This window comes from Petaurus breviceps, unplaced genomic scaffold (assembly GCF_028583685.1).
Source record: "Petaurus breviceps papuanus isolate PSGF00001 unplaced genomic scaffold, PetGlider_PUasm1.0 90881, whole genome shotgun sequence".
In the NCBI taxonomy this organism is placed as follows: Eukaryota; Metazoa; Chordata; class Mammalia; order Diprotodontia; family Petauridae; genus Petaurus; species Petaurus breviceps.
Window position 1 is genome coordinate 16166194 of NW_027187369.1, and position 17973 is coordinate 16184166.

The 17973-nt window shown below is 38.4% G+C and overlaps 1 protein-coding gene across 1 annotated transcript in view; it reads left to right on the forward strand.

Moving 5' to 3' along the window:
* Window positions 1–527: 527 nt before the first annotated feature.
* Window positions 528–17973, forward strand: part of LOC138150581 (estrogen receptor beta-like) — a 140683-nt gene continuing 123237 nt past the window's right edge. Inside the window, exon 1 of the mRNA XM_069074001.1 lies at window positions 528–916. Coding sequence (XP_068930102.1) covers window positions 528–916 — 389 coding nt within the window. The remainder of the gene's footprint in view (window positions 917–17973) is intronic.

Consider the following 17973-nt stretch of genomic DNA (forward strand, 5'->3'; position numbering starts at 1 on the left):
TATTGGCAGGGTGATGTCTCTGATTTTTTTAGTGTGCTATCCAGATTTATCATAGCTTTCCTTCCAAGGAACAAAACATCTTTTAATTTTATGGTGCAGTCATCACCTACAGTGATCTTTGAGACGAAGAATATAAAATCTGACAATTCTTCCATTTCTTCTCCCTCTATTTGCTGAGAAGTGATGGACCCAGTTGCTATGATCTTAGTTTTTTTATGTTAAGCTTAAAGCTAGCATTTAAACTCTTCTCTTTCATCTTTATCAAGAGGCTTCTTAATTATTTACTTTATTCCATCAGAATGGTATCATCTGCATATCTGAGATGGTTGATGTTTCTCCTGGCAACCTCAATTCTGGCTTTTGATTTGTCCAGCCTGGCATTTCACATGATTTACTCTGCATATAAATTAAATAAATAATTCACAAATAAATAAATATTTCTAAGCGATAGAATAAGAAAGACAGATCTCTTAAAAAAAATTAGAGCCATCAAGGGAATGTTTCATGCAAAATGAACATGATAAAAAATGGTAGAAGAAGAAGTAGAAGAGATTAAGAAGAGGTGGCCAGAATATATAAAAGAACTATACAAGAAAGATCTTAACATCACTGATAACCATAATGATGTGGTTACAGATCTAGAGCCATACATCCTGAAGATTGAAGTCAAATGGACCTTAGGATGCATTGCTAACAGTAAGGCTAGTGGAGGTGATGGAATTCCAGCTGAGCTATTTAAAATCTTAAAAGATGATGCTGTTAAAGAAGATTCTGTACTTAAGTCCAGTCAATTTGGAAAACTTAACAGTGGCCACTGGATTGGAAAAAGATCAGTTTACATCGAAGTCCTAAAGAAGGCAATGCCAGGGCATGTTCAAGTTACTGAACAATTGCACTCATTTCACACATCAGCAAGGTTATGCTTAAGACTCTGCAATGTAGGCTTCAGCAGAATGTGAACTAAAAATTACCAGAATTGTAGGCTGGATTTGAAGAAGCAGAGGAACTAGAGACCAAATTGCCAACATTCCCTGGATTATGGAGAAAGCAAGGGAGTTGCAGAAAAAAAACAACACATCTATTTCTGCCTCATTGACTACACTAAAGCCTTTGATTGTGTGAATCACAACAAATTGTGGCTAATCATCAAAGAGATGGGAGGACTAGATCATCATTTCCTGAGGAACCTGTATGTGGACCAAGAAACAACAGTTAGAACTGAACATGGTACAAGTGTTTGGTTTAAGATTGGGAAAGGAGACAGGGCTATGATTCTGTGACCTGAGTTCAAATACCAGCCCTGTCTCTTACTACTTGTATGTCCTTGCATGAGTCCTTGATCTAGGCTAGAGGTTAGGAACCTGTGGTCTCAAGGGCACATATGTCCTGCTAGGTCCTTGGGTGCGGTCTTTTGACTTCCAAGTTTTACAGAACAAATCCTTTTACTGAGGGGATTTGTTTTTTGAAGTGTAGATTCAGTCTAAGACACACACTTGAGGACCTGGAGGGCCACATATGGCCTCAAGGATGCAGGTTCCCAGGGGTGTCCAGGTGGCTCAGCGAGTAAGAGCACGGGCTCCAGTGTCAGGATGGCCTGGGGATCAAATCGGGGCTCAGATATTTAGCAACACACCCAGAAATAACTGGCTGTGTAACCTTGAGCAAGTTACTTAACCCTGATTGCTTAAAAAAAGGATGCAGGTTCCCTACCCCTGCTCTAGGCCTTAGTTTCTTTTTCTGTACAGGGCATTGTTAGCAGTGGATATTGTGCTGGTGTTGGAGTCAGAAAGACCTGGGTTTGAATCTTACATCATACACATGCTGTGTAAAATAGGGGTAATAATGTTGTTCTGAGAATTGAATAGGATAATTTATATAAAGCACTTAGCCAACATTTATATAGTGCTTTAAAGTTGGCAGTTCTTATCATTTCATTAAGGGTTAGGACAAGATGACTTTTAGGTCCCTTTCAGCTCAAAATCTATGATCCTATGACTTCTTAAGTCCTTTCCATCTTGAAACCCAGTGAGGCAACTTTCAAAAGGACAACTTCAGAGTAGGGAAATATTTTACTACCTATGAAAAAAGGGTTTTCTGAGCAAATAGTGCAAACATGAACGCTGATTCACTTCTTAAGTTGCTATAGCATTTGTCTTAGTGCTTATGCAGAGAGATTTTTAACAAATGATTACAAACAGTGGGAATCCATCTCGGCAAGGCCAAGATTCTAGAAGATAAAAATATTTTTTGACTTCTCCTCTCCCCTTGTGATCAGAGTCCCAGTATGTACTTGAAAGGAATAATAATAATAATGAAAATCATACTTGACATTTGTGCAGGCTTGTCAGCTTTTAGCAGCTTTCACATGAAAGAGCTTTCTCGTGTTATCTTATGTGATCCTTAAAAAAAGCCAAGGTTGTATTTGAGGTTGAAGGCTTTCCCAGTTCCTCTCAGCTGTACTCCACTAGGATGCCTGTGTGAACATTGACTTGACTCAGACTCTTCACTAAGTCAAGCCTCTCCAGGGACAATTAATGAAGTTTTACCATATTGACAGAAGGTGTTTCCATTTCATTATTTTCCTCACTTTTCTATAATAAGTCCCTAAAAATCTATGTGAATTTTTTCCCTTTTCACGAATATTCTACCAATAGCTTCATGATGAAAAAATATAGACAATATAATTTAAGTAACAGCTACTTTGTGTTCACATAACCTCTTAAAAAGAGTAATTATGCTAGCAGAAATCCACAGTGGCCTCTGCCTATATGCTAGGCTGTTAATAATTTATGAAGTCTGTAAAATACCCAAAGATCAGAAGACAAACCTTTTAAGACTCCTGAAGCAAGATAGTCTTCAGGGATTTTGTGAGGTGAACTTCTACAATCCATTGCACACTAGCTTCTTTTGGTTTATTTTGACAAATTCAAAAGATGAACGGACATGCTGTTGTCTGTTATTCTAGGATGGCATTTCTCAAAATTCCAATCCATAGATTGTATCATACTAGTTTATGCCTACAGTCCCCCAAGGATTAGATATTTTGTGAGAAACATGGAGAAATCACCCTCTATTTATTATTGTAGTGCATTTTAGGGAAAAAGCTACGTAGAAGAACAAGATGACATCAAAAAGGGCATATTTCCATCCTCCCCAACATCTCCCCCTTCAGAATGAAAAAGGAATTAGTGACCTCTTTAGCCCATAAATAGTAAAGTTAGGGGAATTTATGAGCTCTAGTTCTACATTGTCGATTTCCTGATGTGATTTCCACATAGGTTTCTAATGGTTATCTCAAACTCACACATGAAGAAAATACAATTCATATTTCCTCCCAAACTCATTCTCCCTCCTAACTTCCCTATTTAGATCCCAGTTACCCAGAATTATCTTTGACTCTTCCCTCTCTTTTAATCCCACCCCCATAGCTACTTATTTGCTATGTCTTGATGATTCTGTCTTTGCACCCTATCTTGTATCCATCCCTTTCTTTCTAGTTATACAACCACTATTTTAGTTCAGGTCCTCATGATTTCTCTCCCTGGAATAGTGGGTTTAGTCTCCTAATTGGTCTCCTTGTTTCTAGTATCCATTGTCTTTACTTTATCCTCTACACAGTTGCCAATTTAATGTTCCTGAAACAAATCTGATCATGCCAGTCATCTACTCAGAAACTTTCTTAGAAGCTCCCTCTTGCTTCTTGGATAAAACACAGACTCCTCAGCCCTTTATAGTCTGTCTCCTGCCTCCCTTTCCAGATTTATTTCATGTTTTCTCCAACCAAACTGGCCTCTACTTTCCCAAACTTGAGGTACATCTTTCTCTCTTCCTACTTTCACTGTCCTCTATACCCAGAACATACTCCCAACTCACCTCTTCCTTTTAGAATCCTTGGCTTCTTTCAAAACTTAGTGTAGGTACCACCTCCTATGGGAAGTCTCTCCCTGTGTTCTCTCCCTCCTGAAATTACTTTGCATTTACTTAGTTATATGCATGTTCTGTCACCTCAGTTTAATGTAAGTTTTTTGAGGTGAGGGACTTTGTTTTGTTTTTCTCATGCTCCTCTAGTTTCTAGCACAGAATGAGTTGGAGCTTAATAAATGTCTCCTGAGTCTAAAATAGAAATCCCAGAGCTGGAAGAGACCTTTGAGTTGATCTAGCCTCATCCATATTTGAACAAGAACCACCTACTACAGCATCCCTAAATAATGGCCAAACACCTTGCACTTGAAGATCTCCAGTGATGGAGACCTCCTTAGCTCCTGAGGCTGCTCATTCCACTTTTGATGTGCTCTAACACACACACACACACACACACACACACACACACACACACACACACACATATATATATATACATACACATACATATATATGTATATATATATATAACACATATAAGTGTAAATATATAACTTCAAATTCTAAGGAAGTATGAGGGTAGGGTTGATTTACATAGTCAGTCAACTTACCACATACCCCCCTTAAAATAAGTGATGAGATGCCTACTCAATCTCAACTGTAGGCTTTAGACTTGGACTTCTTAACCTGGGGTTTGTGGATCCCTTGGAGTTGGGGAGGCGGAGATCTGTGAATTTGAATGGGAAAAAGGTTGTATCTTTATTTTTGGTAGCTTCCAATTGAAATCTAACATTTTCTTCAGTGACTTAAAAGCATTCTGAGATGGGTCTATGGACTTTACCAAACTGCCAAAAGGGTTTGTAATCCCCCAAATGTTAAGAATATCTGCTTTAGACTGCAGAACACTTTAGACTCTGCAACTGGAATGATGCTATACAGGAATTGAATTTGGACAGACTGATAAAAGTTGGTTACATTTGTTAAATTATCAAGCAAATTTATAACTGGGGTCCTTTGACAGGTTGGAATAAGTGTGGTATTCCAATAAAATCCTTGAGGAGAAGCCTTCGAAAGGGGAAGAAGAGACTTTGGCTTAGGTCTTTTGCCCCTCCTCCCTGTTTCATTAGAGGGGAACTTTGTGAGCTTCAAAAGGTCCAGAGGATGTTGAGCTTCCCATTATTATCCTATTGATATCTCTAGATTAACTGATGATAGTGTCTGCATTTGGAGTCAATGATTGATTGATTGTAGATTTGTGGCTGTAAAGCCAAGCACAAGCAGCTCTCCAGAGGATTGCTGCTGTGAATAGCTTTATGATCACATAGTATAGTGAACTCTCTATTTATTAAGCAGTAAACTAAAGCAAAACATTCAAAGAAACCAAAGCATTCACAATGATATAACAACTTATCACTAAAGTGGCCACATAGTTTTAAACAAAAGATATCATTCAGTATGTCCTTAACTCAATCATCCTTAAGGAGCAATCCTCCTTAAGGGACACAAAGTACAAAAGTCAAAGGTTTCCTACCCCTAGGTCACATTGTCTTAATATCTCAGTCAAAAAGTCTTCTTCCTTATTGATTGGAGATTAGTTTCCAATTATCCTTAACTCAATCATCCTTAAAGGGTACAAAATTTAAAGTACAAAGTTCCCCTACCCCTAGATCACAGTAAATCATCATCTTGTCAATCAGCACTAAGTACCCAAGGAGAGGTCTTTTCATCTTGGCTTGAGGCTGACTCCTGAATTCCATGATTCTTCTTCCATGGGTCTAGCTCCCTGGATCTACCCAACTGTCACCTGAATTGATAGGCCAGCAGCTCTCAGCTCCTTGTCCAGTTCCCATTCAGTATTGAAGCTCACAGTGTCCAGTCTACCTCAATGTAATGCGAATGTAAATTTTAAAGATCTTCCCTGCCCCTAGGCTAAGGTGCACCAGAAGCCTGGGGAGGGAGGCTTGTTTTTCAGTAGATACTTCTTGATTGGCCAGTGGGTCAATAAGGTTGTTACATTCTCTGAGCCAGGAGAAGGCTATATAAGCCCTGATGTGTAGCTTTGTTTTGGGACTCACTTTGAGAAGTGTTCTGTAATTTGATCTGAATTCTGGGAAGCCGTTGTTGAGAGTCCCCCGGCTTTGAAAAACCCAGAATGTGGAAACCCAGATGTTGACTGGGTATGGATGTAATGGTTGGACAGTTTGGAAATCTGTCTACTTGATGTTTCTGTCTTGATAATTATGCCTGTATACTTTGAGGGTGCTGACCTTTTTCCCCTGAACAAGGTAAACGATATATGTCTGACTGATAAAAGTAAGCTTGTTAACCCATTTTGAGTTGCTTTCCTTTAACAAAGCAGATCCAAGAACCTGTATTGGTGGCAAACCCTGAGGACGCCCGGGGTGCTTGCTGCTACACTCAAGTCCTTCACAGTTTCTATTTCTGGGAAGGCAAAGTTTAACAGAGCTGCAATAACATTCATGCACATTGTTGGCACCATCATCAATTCACTTTCTGCTTGTGAAATCAACATAGACCCACAAACAAGGTCTCAGAAATCAATACAAATCATCATTATAGTCCCAGGACCTCTGAAAAGATCAGTAAAACCATCCTCCAGGATTTCTGTGAACAGACAAGAAGAAAGTCCTCTTTCAGGGTTTCTGAATCAGCAGTAAGGTCCCAGGGCTTCTGTAACAATAGCAATGTCCTCCATGAGCAGACAGATCTGACAAAGTAACATCAAAACAGACAGATAAAGTACTGGCACCACAGCCATGGTTTCTCCTAGTTCTTCTCTGTCCCAGCTTGGGCTCCTCCTTATATATGGTGGTTCTTCTTTGTGTCCCACCCTTCCTGTTGCCTCAGCAAGTTCCTTCTGCCTTCAAATCACAAGGGTCTCAAACAAGGTGCTAAATAAGTAGCTTAAGTAGCTGAAACAAGATGCTGAGTACTTCTTTGCTTGCCATTACAATGGCTCTACAAGGAACCTTGCAAAGAAACTATACCATGCCTAAAGGGAACTTCTTGACCTTACCATGAATAGGAGAAAACTATTTTTAGCAACCAGGAGATGTGTTTTCCCTTTGCCACATGTATTCTCTAGGCTTATGCCCACTTTTTCCTGGAATTTGTATTTCTGGATGAGTGTACCATAGATCTTTGGGGAATTTTGTGCTATTTTTATTCACCTTAATAACAACTCTTATCTAAAAACTACTTAAGGCTAGCCCACTATAATGTTCTCAACTAACAGTCGACACAGAAACAGACCAGTGGGGGTTCAAGGGGATGGCATTAGAGAATCATACCTGATTCCTCATGGGTGCCCCTAGAGGGGGGAAAGGTAGCTTTGCTCCAGGACCTGAGACTTATTATGAAAGAGGGAATTGGGATTGGGACTTCTGAGTTTATATGGATTGTAAAAGGTTTTCCTTGTATTGCATCACTATCTGCTTTTTCTAAATCTGCAATTTCTACTCATTGTTCCTAGTTTTGCTTTCTGGAACCAAGCAGAAAAAATCTGATTGCCTGATAACCCTTCAGATATTTAAAAATAGCTGTCATGTGTCCCATTAATTCTTCTATCCTGAAGGTAAAATGACCTGCATTTCTTCAGCTGGTCTTCATATGATATGATATCCCATTGTCCTCATATTGGATTCATGGAGTCATATTGTCTCCAGAACTGATCATTGTACTTCAAATGTGTTTTGTCCAGGGCATGATACTGGAGAATCATAACATTCTTTGTTTTGGTTTTATTAATTTGTCTTGCTTTTATTAATATGTCTTAAGATGTAATTCACTTTTTGGCCTCCACATCATCTTGTTTACATATGTTGAACTTGAAGTCCTCTTTGACCCCCTCACACTTTTTTTTGTATGACCTGTTGTCTAGATGTTTCTCCCACATTTTGTACTTAGGTAATTGATTTATTTTTTTTTGCTTTTATTTTTGGTGAATCTAAGTGTAGGCATTACATCTATCTCTGTGAAATTTCATCTGATGAAATTTGGCCTGTTATTCTAGTATGTCACCTGCCCTGTCATCCCATCTCGGTGTACTCCTTTGGTTCCTTTTACTTCCAGGATAAAATATAAACTCCTCAGTTTGACATTTAAAAATCTTCATAGCTTGACTGCTTCCTGCTTTTTTAGCCTTCTGTGATAGTAATGGCAATTAAAGATTCCCCTGTATTGGCTTGGTTTTCAAACTGATTGTGTTAAAACCCAGAGCTTGTTAATCCCACCTGTGTGGGATGGACTTGTTGATGTGAAAAGAAAGTCCTGAACCAACAGAAAGGTTCCCAGACCCCTAAAACAACAGCACTGTCCTTCACCAGTGGACAGTATTCACTCTTTGTCTGCAGGACAGTCTCAGGAGCTCTGAACCAACAGCCAGGTTCCAGGACTTCTTCAACAACAGGAATGTCTTTCACCAGTGGACAAATCTGGCAAAACAACATCAAAACAGACAGACAAAGTACCAGCAAAACAGCCATGTCTCCTCAGTCCTTGGCAGCTCCGGGGCAGGTCTCAAAAGGGCTCTAGTAATTCCTGCTGGGCCCCTCTGATAGGGGTGTCAGGGTCAAGCCCAGACTCAAGAATACTGAGCCAAATGATCAAGCTGATGGGGTACCTGGGGTCTAGGTCAAACCAACTTGTAAAACCAGTCTGTGAAGTTGTAATTTGTCCTTTCCCACCCTTGAGATCTGTCCCTTCTCCCTATCCCACACTCCACCTAGGCAACACCCTGTGACCCCTTTTTGTCCAGGGCAATTCAAAGTGGCCCCCAGCAATTCTCTCAGTCTCTCTCTCTCTGCCTCCATGTGGGTGCTGCTTCCAAAAAGTCCTTCTGCCTCTCTCTCCTGTCTCTCCAAATCTACGTCACCAGCTCCTCCCAGTTCAGGACTTTCTTTTCACATCAACAAGTCCATCCCACAGGTGGGATTAACAAGCTCTAGGTTTTAACACAATCAGTTTGAAAACCAAGCCAATACAGGGGAATCTTTAATTGCCATCACTATCACACCTTCTTATATTTTACTGTCCTTCACACACTGTAAGAAAGATACAGCAATGATAGCCTACTTGAAGTTGCTCAAGCACCATACTCCATTTCCCATCTTTCTATCTTTGCATTGACTGTACTCCATGCCTGGAATCCTCTGCCCTCTTCTCTCTGCCACTTACTTTCCTGTCCCATTTAGCAGAATAGAGCCAAGGACAGGTGCCTGTGGAACTTAACTACCAACCTCCTTCTAAGTTAAAATTGAGCCAACTTGTTCAAAAATAATTGGATTTGGTCATTTCTATGAAGTGTCTCTAATGTTAAAGTTCATAAATGATGATTTAAACTCTCTCTAAGCCATAGCAGCTATATTATATGCATATGGCAAATAGATAGAAAAGACATAGCATTCCACAAGTCCATGAAATGAGTCCAAAAATATTTTTCTACATGGCAGATCCTCATATAGGACTTTACCCAATTTTCCCTAACCAAGAGGTCTGAAAAAAAGTAAGGGCAGCTTTACATATTTCCTTACTTCTAGACAAGACTAAAATATACCCAAATGGCTCAAAAATGGTTAATTGATTAGAATAAAACTTGGTTTCAGCACAGAAAATTGGGTGATGCTGATTTCCCAGGCATGACACAATCTGTTGATTTATTGCTTATTGAATAATCTAGTTTTGGGGTCTGTCTGTCAGGATCTTAGGACATTTGGTTGCCAAGTCTCCCCTTTGGGTGGTGCTCTATTCTCTTATCTCTCTTTCAGTGTCTTTACCAGTCAAATCATGTAACTCATTAACCCCTGCCTACTTGCTGCTTCCATTTCATCCCTTTGAGCTGTGCCTCATTGAATAGTCTCTACCACCACTATTGCTTTATTCAAAGTATTTCGTCAAACTGTTCAAAGAACTAATTTTTTTTACCAAGACTTGTCTTTGCATTGATGCTGTGACTCACAGTGTTGAAATTCCCTGCACTGATGGCTGCAGAGGAAGAATTTGACTGTAACTTTTAGTTTCAGAGAGTTACTTTATGAGTTTAAGTGACATGATCACATAGCTTGCATGTATCAGTGATAGGAGCTGAATTCAAAACTTTCAGAGCAGCCCTGTGAATACCAGTACATTATTAATAGGTATCACTAAACTGTTATTTTTTTTTTCAGTCTTTGATCCAACTCCCTAAGTAGAAAAACCATTTAGATAGGCATCTCTTCTTCTGCTCCCCCACCCCCAATCCCTATCTCCAGCAAAGGATTGAGTCCTGGTCATCCAGGAAGTCAGTATTTGATCTCAGATAGCCTGGCTTCTTGTAAAACTAGAACTGTATAACATGCAGTTGATTTGTGGCTGGTTCAGACAACACTTCAGAAATCTGGGGTGCCTTTCTGTGTTAAAGCAATGTGGGCAAGTGGGACAGCAGGATGTACTCTCCACAGATTCAGCTATAGCTGCTTACCCAGGATCATAATCTTTACTGAGTTTGTCTGTCCCTGTAACCCACCAGTGCTGAAATGGGGTATAGATAAAATGCTTCAGGGGTTATGCTCTTGTGGGGCATCTACAGTGGCATTCCCATTGCCGTTATGAGTCCTTCTCTTTCATCATCCCACATCATACCATCCTGATTCCAATAACAGTGCCCTCTCTCTTCCACCAGCTTGGGAACAAACTGGGGAGGTGCGATTTTGCCAACTTTTCAGTGGAGGCATAGCAAAGAGGCTCAAAGACCTTGTGACATTTGAATGCTGCTTAGAGATGATTCCAAGACATTGGCCCAGTGAGGTGAAGCAGTTTGGTGGAAGTAGAGCTGTAGAGAAAGAGAAGAACTTACTGTTTTAACCCTGGACACTTGGATTGGTAAGTAGCAGCTCACTGGGAGCTGCCAATGAAGATGAGGCTAGGGTCACACTCTGGCCTTAGTCAGATATTTTGTTTTCCTAGACTGAACTGACTAGTTTTAGATTTGATCGGACAGTTAGTCCAGATTGGCTGCCCCTGAAAATGGATGTGGAGTGGTCTGGAGTTTATTTCAAGTGGTTGATTGGTCGACAGAATTTTTTTCTATTGTATATCCAGCAGAGGTCACCGTTGGTCTATCCTAGCCTAGGCGGCTTCTATTTTTCAGTGAGGTATTTTTAGAACTGCAGTTAAACCCACAATACTTTGGTGTAATAAAACATGCAATAATTTTCATGAAATTTTAATGCAGACAATTGACTATTAGTAAGGCTTTAAGAATATCTATTCTGAGTAATTGCCTTATCGAAAGTGGAGGGAAAATGTTGATGTTTGATGACAGTTGTTATCATCAATGATGGCAATTTTGAGACTTTTAAAAGAAACCCAAGAATAAATGTCAGTATTTTTGTGCTTAGAATTTTGTAATTATGAATAAAAAGTTTTTCATTCTGGAATTATATGCATTCATTTCTGAAATTAATGTAGAAAGATATTTAAGTTTTGATCTGAAAAAAAAGGTGCTATTTAATATTGGAAATGGCATTATTTTATTTGGGCAGAATTAAAGGGGCAAGTCTTCTTGCAATGAGGATTCAAATGATGAGAATGCTTTTCAACAACCCCCAAACTACATAATACAACATTATGAGTGAAAAATAACTATTCTTTGTAATTCAAAACAAGTTTAGGACTGAATCATGTAAACTATGTTTAGTGAGTTTTTGTGTGGACATTTGATTGGGCATTTTGACCAATATTGCTAAATTTCTTAAGGCTGTGATATGCTAGGTGTAAATAAAACGTAAATTCATTTATTTATTCAGCATTTTTTAAGCACCTATTGCATGCAGAGTCCTGTACACTTAGTTTGTTGGTATTGATAATATGATCATTTTCTAATTGAACCAGAGCCAGTGGTGGAGAACCTGTGGCCTCGAGGCCACAGGTTCCCCACTCCTGGACCAGAAAAATTTCAGGGTTATCTCCTTCTATTATAAAAAAATACTAATTAATGAAATGCTTTTCTGATAGTTTTAAAAATAAATTTTGTTGACGTCTTTTGTTTTTACATTACTTCCATTGCCCACTGTATACCTCCTTCTCTCCTCTCCCCTCCTCCACCCCCAGTCATCCCTAGTAACAAAGATTTTTTAAAATCCTGATTAGTTAAAAAAAATCATTGCTCCATAAATTCTTTTGGCTTTGCTATTTGCAATCACTATAAATTTAGGTTTGTTGTTTCATTGCACTCCTCCCCCCCAACCCCCATCAAAAACTGAGCTTGCAATTTGGGAGTATGGCTACAAGATGGTGATAATACTTCTGTCAATTAATTGTACTGATGATGTGAATCTTGGTCTCAGCTTTCTGATCAAACTTTAAATTTATAGCCATTAGTTTTCCACTACACATTTTTGGTAATAAAAATTTAATTCAACTAGCTGGACTCCATACCAGCCAATACAAATTCCTTTAGAGAGAGCTTTTCAAAAAGAGTAAACATCTAGGTAAAATGTAACTTTTCATATATGGGCTTTTTCAACTCTCTTGGAATCTTAAATTGTAATCCAAAGTCCTTCCTAGCATTTTGTGCTCAACTTGTTTTTTGCTGACTTTATGTCCTAGTATCCTGGACTGCTTTTTCCTGTGTGCCATTCAAAGCTTTCCAGGCCTGGAACTGGCTTTCTTAGCCACTTTGGCCTGTAATCCTTCCCTCCAGACTTGCTTATTTCACAGTTGCTGGCAGCTTTGACCACCCTTATGGTATGAGTCCTCTGGCATATGCTCTCACCAGAAGACAAACCACTGAGTTGGGGGTGGTAGCTCCAAAATCCAACAAAGTCCTGTCATCTTTTCTCTTGTTCTTTGTCCTAGGTTCCCCCTGCCCTTTCTTCACATAGAGCTGGAGAAAATTTAGGCAATATGAAAGAAAGTAAGGTGTATTTATGCCCAGAACATAAAAATCCTTCTGACTAGGTTTTTCCAGATTGAAGGAGGTAACTTTCCATTTGTCTCTTTTAGAGTAGTAAACTATTTTTACTTTCTTTCAAGTAGGGAATCTGCTGACTGAATTTGTATACAGTACTTATTGAAAAAAATAGACTTTCAATTAAGCTACCCTAACAGCTTTTAGATACTTTTATAAACTGTCCCATTAAATGGGTTCTTCAGAGACAGTTTTGTGAATGAGCCTATATCCTTGAATGAGAGAATAATTTGAATTAGCTTTGATTGAGTTTTTTTAACAACAGATTTAAAGTGGTTTCATAATGCTTCTCTAAAAAACACTTAGCTATCCTTTGAGTGCATATGGCTTCACATCATATAATATAGGTGAATCCAGCACACTTTCTAAGAGATTACATGATCAGATAAGAAATGGAAATATTAGGCTGAATTAGGTTTGCAACATAGTTTGGTGACAAAGCATGTTACACTGGAAAGAGTATTCAATTTGGCAGCAGAATACTTGGATTCAAATCCCAGTTCTGTTGCTTATCACCTCTATGACCCTGGATAAGTACCTTAACATTTCTAAACCTCACTTTACTCTTCAGTAACATTAAAGAGTTGAATTTTATGAATTCTCTAAGGTCCCCTCCATCTGTAAACATAGGATTTTGTCCTTTCCGTGTCTTAGATTGTCATAGTAACAATGCACCTAAGGAAAGGGATATCTTCAAGCACACAGTAGAACTGAAGTACAAGGCTAAAGTTGTTGATTATGATTTTCATTTAAAAATACGACCCTATATCTTTTTTTAGACTCAATCTAATTACTCTCTGACCCTGGGCCTCTCCTAATTTGCCATCCTCTTTTCACCACGTTCATTCCTTTTTTCCCATCTCTTTCCTCTTAATCCTGCCATAGTAACCTAGTCCTTTTTTCCGTAGCCTCCATCAATCTCCTGAGTTTAATCATCAGACCCTAGAACATTTGGACACCCACTCAAAAAAGAGTGTAAGTTAGCCATACCAAACCCAATGTTCTCTATTTTTCTCACCTACTCACCTATCTTAAAATACTTTAAAATGGCTTTCACAACAAATATATCTTTGAGATTTCAAACCTGACTAGGAGAAGAATGATAGTCTTATAGAAATGAGGGACTTAGAAGGGAGGGATAGTTTTGGGGTTTGGGTGGCTAAGAAATTAATTTTTAGCCTTTTTGAGTTTGAGTTGATAGGTCTTTCAAGAGAGAAGATATACATCTGGCAGTTGAAGATGTGGGACTAAAGAAAGGGCAGAGTTAAAGATGGAGATTTGGGAGTTATTTGCATGTTGAAAGCAAAGTAGGTGAGATTTCTAAAGCAGAGAGTATAAGAGGGACTGAAAGATTGAGCCTTTGTGAATGCTCATGTTTAGGGGAAAAAGAAAAGAAGTTAGTGAATGAAACAGAAGGATGTTTTTCTCAGATATTTGTATATATCATATGTTTTGCATGATTATACATGTATAACCTATATCAAATTGCTTATCAGCTCAGGGATGTGGGAGGATAAGGAGGAAGGGAAAGAATTTGGAACTCAAATTTAAAAAAAAGAATGTTAAAAATTGTTTTTACATGTAATTGGAAAAATAAAATATTCTCTTGGGAAAATATTTATATATATATATATATATATATATCAACAAAATGAGAGTAATCAATTTTCTTTGTTTTAGACTAGTGAAATGGGTCTTTGGGAATGATAGGAATGTCTGACTGTAGTTAAGGAACAGTTCAGAGTGATATTAGGAGGCAAGGGATAGGGTCCCATTTTGTGGGCACAAACTTTTCTCATGGCTCTCTAAACAGGTTTTCCAGTGTTTTTATTAAGAAAAAAATCACAAAAGACTTTTTGTAAATTTTTCTAGGCTCTTACAATTTCAGTTATTTATCTTCTAGGTTAGCCCTTGATGATCCCATCTCTAATACTTTCTTATTATTCTGTACAATAGCATTTGGAAATGTAATCATTCTTTTTGTTCAGAGCCTGAATCTCTACCTAGTAGATTATTTTTGTTGCACTTGAAGCTGGCATAGTTGTGAGATGCAGCTTTGGTATTTGAGGGAAGAACACAGGATTTGAGTACAGAAGGCCAATGTTTGAATCCTGTGTTCTGGCCTCTTGATAGCTGGATGATCTTGGGCAGGTCTCTGCTGAACTTCAGCTTGCGCATCTGGAAAATGTAGATAATAACCTGTTCCAGAGAATTATTGTGAAGAAGGTACTTTGTAAATAACTGTCGAAAAATGAATGACTATTAGTAGAATGTGCCTGGGTTCCATCACTTACTTGCTCTGTGCCCTCAGGCAAGTCACCAATCTTCTCATACTTTTCAGTTCCACTTTAGTAAAAAGGAAAGAATAACATCTGTTCAGCCTAATTCCAATCCCTCATGATTTTTATGGAACTACACCAAGATAATGGACAGGAAAGAATTATGTAAATTGTAAAGTGCTATCCAAATTTAAGGGATTCTTCTTCACTGAACATAGTCCACTTTGGTTAAACAGGAGTAGGGAACCTGTGGCATCAAGGCCACATGTAGCTCTCTAGGTCCTCAATTGTGGTCCTTAACCTAGACCCTAAAGTACAGCCCTTTGACCAAATCCACTTGGATTCAAAGGGCCACACTTGGGACCTCAAGGTCGCAGGTTCTCCACCCCTGGGTTAGAACATACTGAGGAATAAGGCTGAGAGGCTAGATTGAAGTCATAATATGGAAGACCTTCAATGCCAGACAGTATAATTTCATTTCACTGGACATCAGTTTCCTCCTGTGTAAATAAGTGACATTATTTGTACAACTTCCCATATAGGTTATTGTGGAGATCAAATTACATTTTGTATGGAAAAGTGCTTTGTCACCTGAATCCTTCACTACTTGAATGATTGCCAGCTCATGCCCACCATCTCATCTTGGGCAAATAATAATCCACAGATCTTCCAAGGGATCTCTCAAACACATTGGAGCCCTCCCTTCCTCTGGGTCTTTCATCATTCTTCAAGTAGCAGTGCAGCCCTCAGCCTGTCATCTGTCACCCTTTGCTTTCCTTATATGGGCTGCCCACCTCTTTTTATTATATTGCATTTCCTAAAGAGCTTTTGCATGCGACCCATGGGACTATAAAGCACTGTAATATTGTTTATAGTTGTATGTCACAACCTTGTGCCAGGTACTCTGTTAGTCTGAGTAAAGCCCCATAGACTGTGGGGTGGGGGTCTTATTCCTTGTGTTTTAAAACTCTTATTACTGCCTCTTAAAACTGCAGAAATGATGGAATGTCTGAGCTAAGTTATCTCTTTAAGTTTTAAGGTAATTTGATTAAGGTAATTTAAGGTAATTTAACAATTGACAGGCAACAGTCATAAGTATATACCCTGAGTATATAAGGGGAGCTTTGCGGGTGTCAGCAGTACTTTTAGCCTACATACCTCAGTGAGGCCAACTGCATTTTAAAGTCTTAGTCAAGTACAAGGTATTTTTACATGTGCAAGCACAGGAATAATTATGCTCACACCCTCAACTGCATAGATAAAAAGTACCTTGGAAAAATCCACAGAGAGCAGATGTGCTTGATTAGGCCTTTATTTATTAATATTCTTACAGCCTCGGGTCTCTCACCAGTTTGCAGAATTGAAAGGTAACCAAAAAAAAAGCAAATTTATTTTATATTCTAGAGAGTACCTGTTCTTAACAAATGCCTTATTTCCTCTATAAGGACAGGAAAAACTGAGGGAAACTGTAATGGAAAATGAAATATATGATTATATTCAATGCATTCATTTCAAAGGTGGATGAATGAAATACAAGTGATATGGTATGGTTATATTTATTTAATTGCCCCCTCCTTCCCCAGGGACCATCAGTTTTGGTGTTTCAGAGAAAATGGCTTGTTCCTTATTTTCTTTTATAAATGGCCATCTGTTTAACAATGTAGAAAATAATTTCTTTTGTTAATATTATGAATTCGAACTGTCTCTGAGTTCACATTGTGACCAGTAGCTAAATAATAGCTAATATTTATATAGTGCCTTAAGGTTTCCAAAGTGCTTTACAAATAATATCTCTTTTATCTAGCACCCGCCTAGTAGTTAAAATGCCTGCGAACCTTTTGCTAAAAGTAGATGATAGTGGGAGAGGAGAGGCAGTTGAGAAATTGATGATCTTGCCATTAAATTGGGGTCTGGATTTGGATAGTAGAATGCTATTATATTTAGCTTGATCAACTAAAAGAAGGCCATAACAACATTTGTTTAAATATTTTTCATTGATCTGACATAGCCACCTGTATTAGTGATGAGCTCTTTTTTATTTTTTTAAACTTTTTGGAGGGGGAAAGGTAGGGCAATTGGGGTTAAGTGACTTGCCCAAGGTCACATGGCTAGTTTTTGTGTTAAGTGTCTGGGCCCAGATTTAAACTCAGGTCCTCCTGACTCCAAAGCTGGTGTTCTATTCACTGCGCCACCTAGCTGCCCTCTAGTGATGAACTCTTTATCCTGTGTTTGGCATAGAAAGCCACCGATTCGTGTTGTACAATGCCCCATTTAGTTTTGCTATGTTGCTTGAGCTCTGCCTAGTAATTTTGGCTTCTGGGATGAGCATCATAAAATACAGGGAACACATCGAGGGACACTTGAAACTAATATTTTAAAAATAAATGCACATATTTAACAGCAAATTGCACTGTCCCTTTCTTGCAGTGAATTGGTTTTGTGTTCTTTCATATGTTACAGTACAAGTTCAAGTCTTTGGTGGACAGTAACAGAGGTAATACAATTGTATTTACTTTTTACTGTGATATACCAGTTTATTAAGCTATTCACCAACTGTTAATTGTATTCACCTAAATGTCTTAGGTTGTTTACAATTCTTTATAATCACAAATAATGCTTCTGCATAGGTATGGTTTTTTTTTTAACAGACCTTTTGTCCCTTTATAATATTCTTATGTGTTCCACTAAATTTTTATTTTTTGTTTTGAACTTAACATACATGAAATAAAATGGGCATTTCCATATACATATGTACTGGGAGTCTGGTGCATATATAGACCACATCAGCTTGCTTCCTGGAGAATCATGATGACATGTAAGAGAAGCCTTGGAGAGACTGGAGCATGCTTGACATTCTGTAATTAC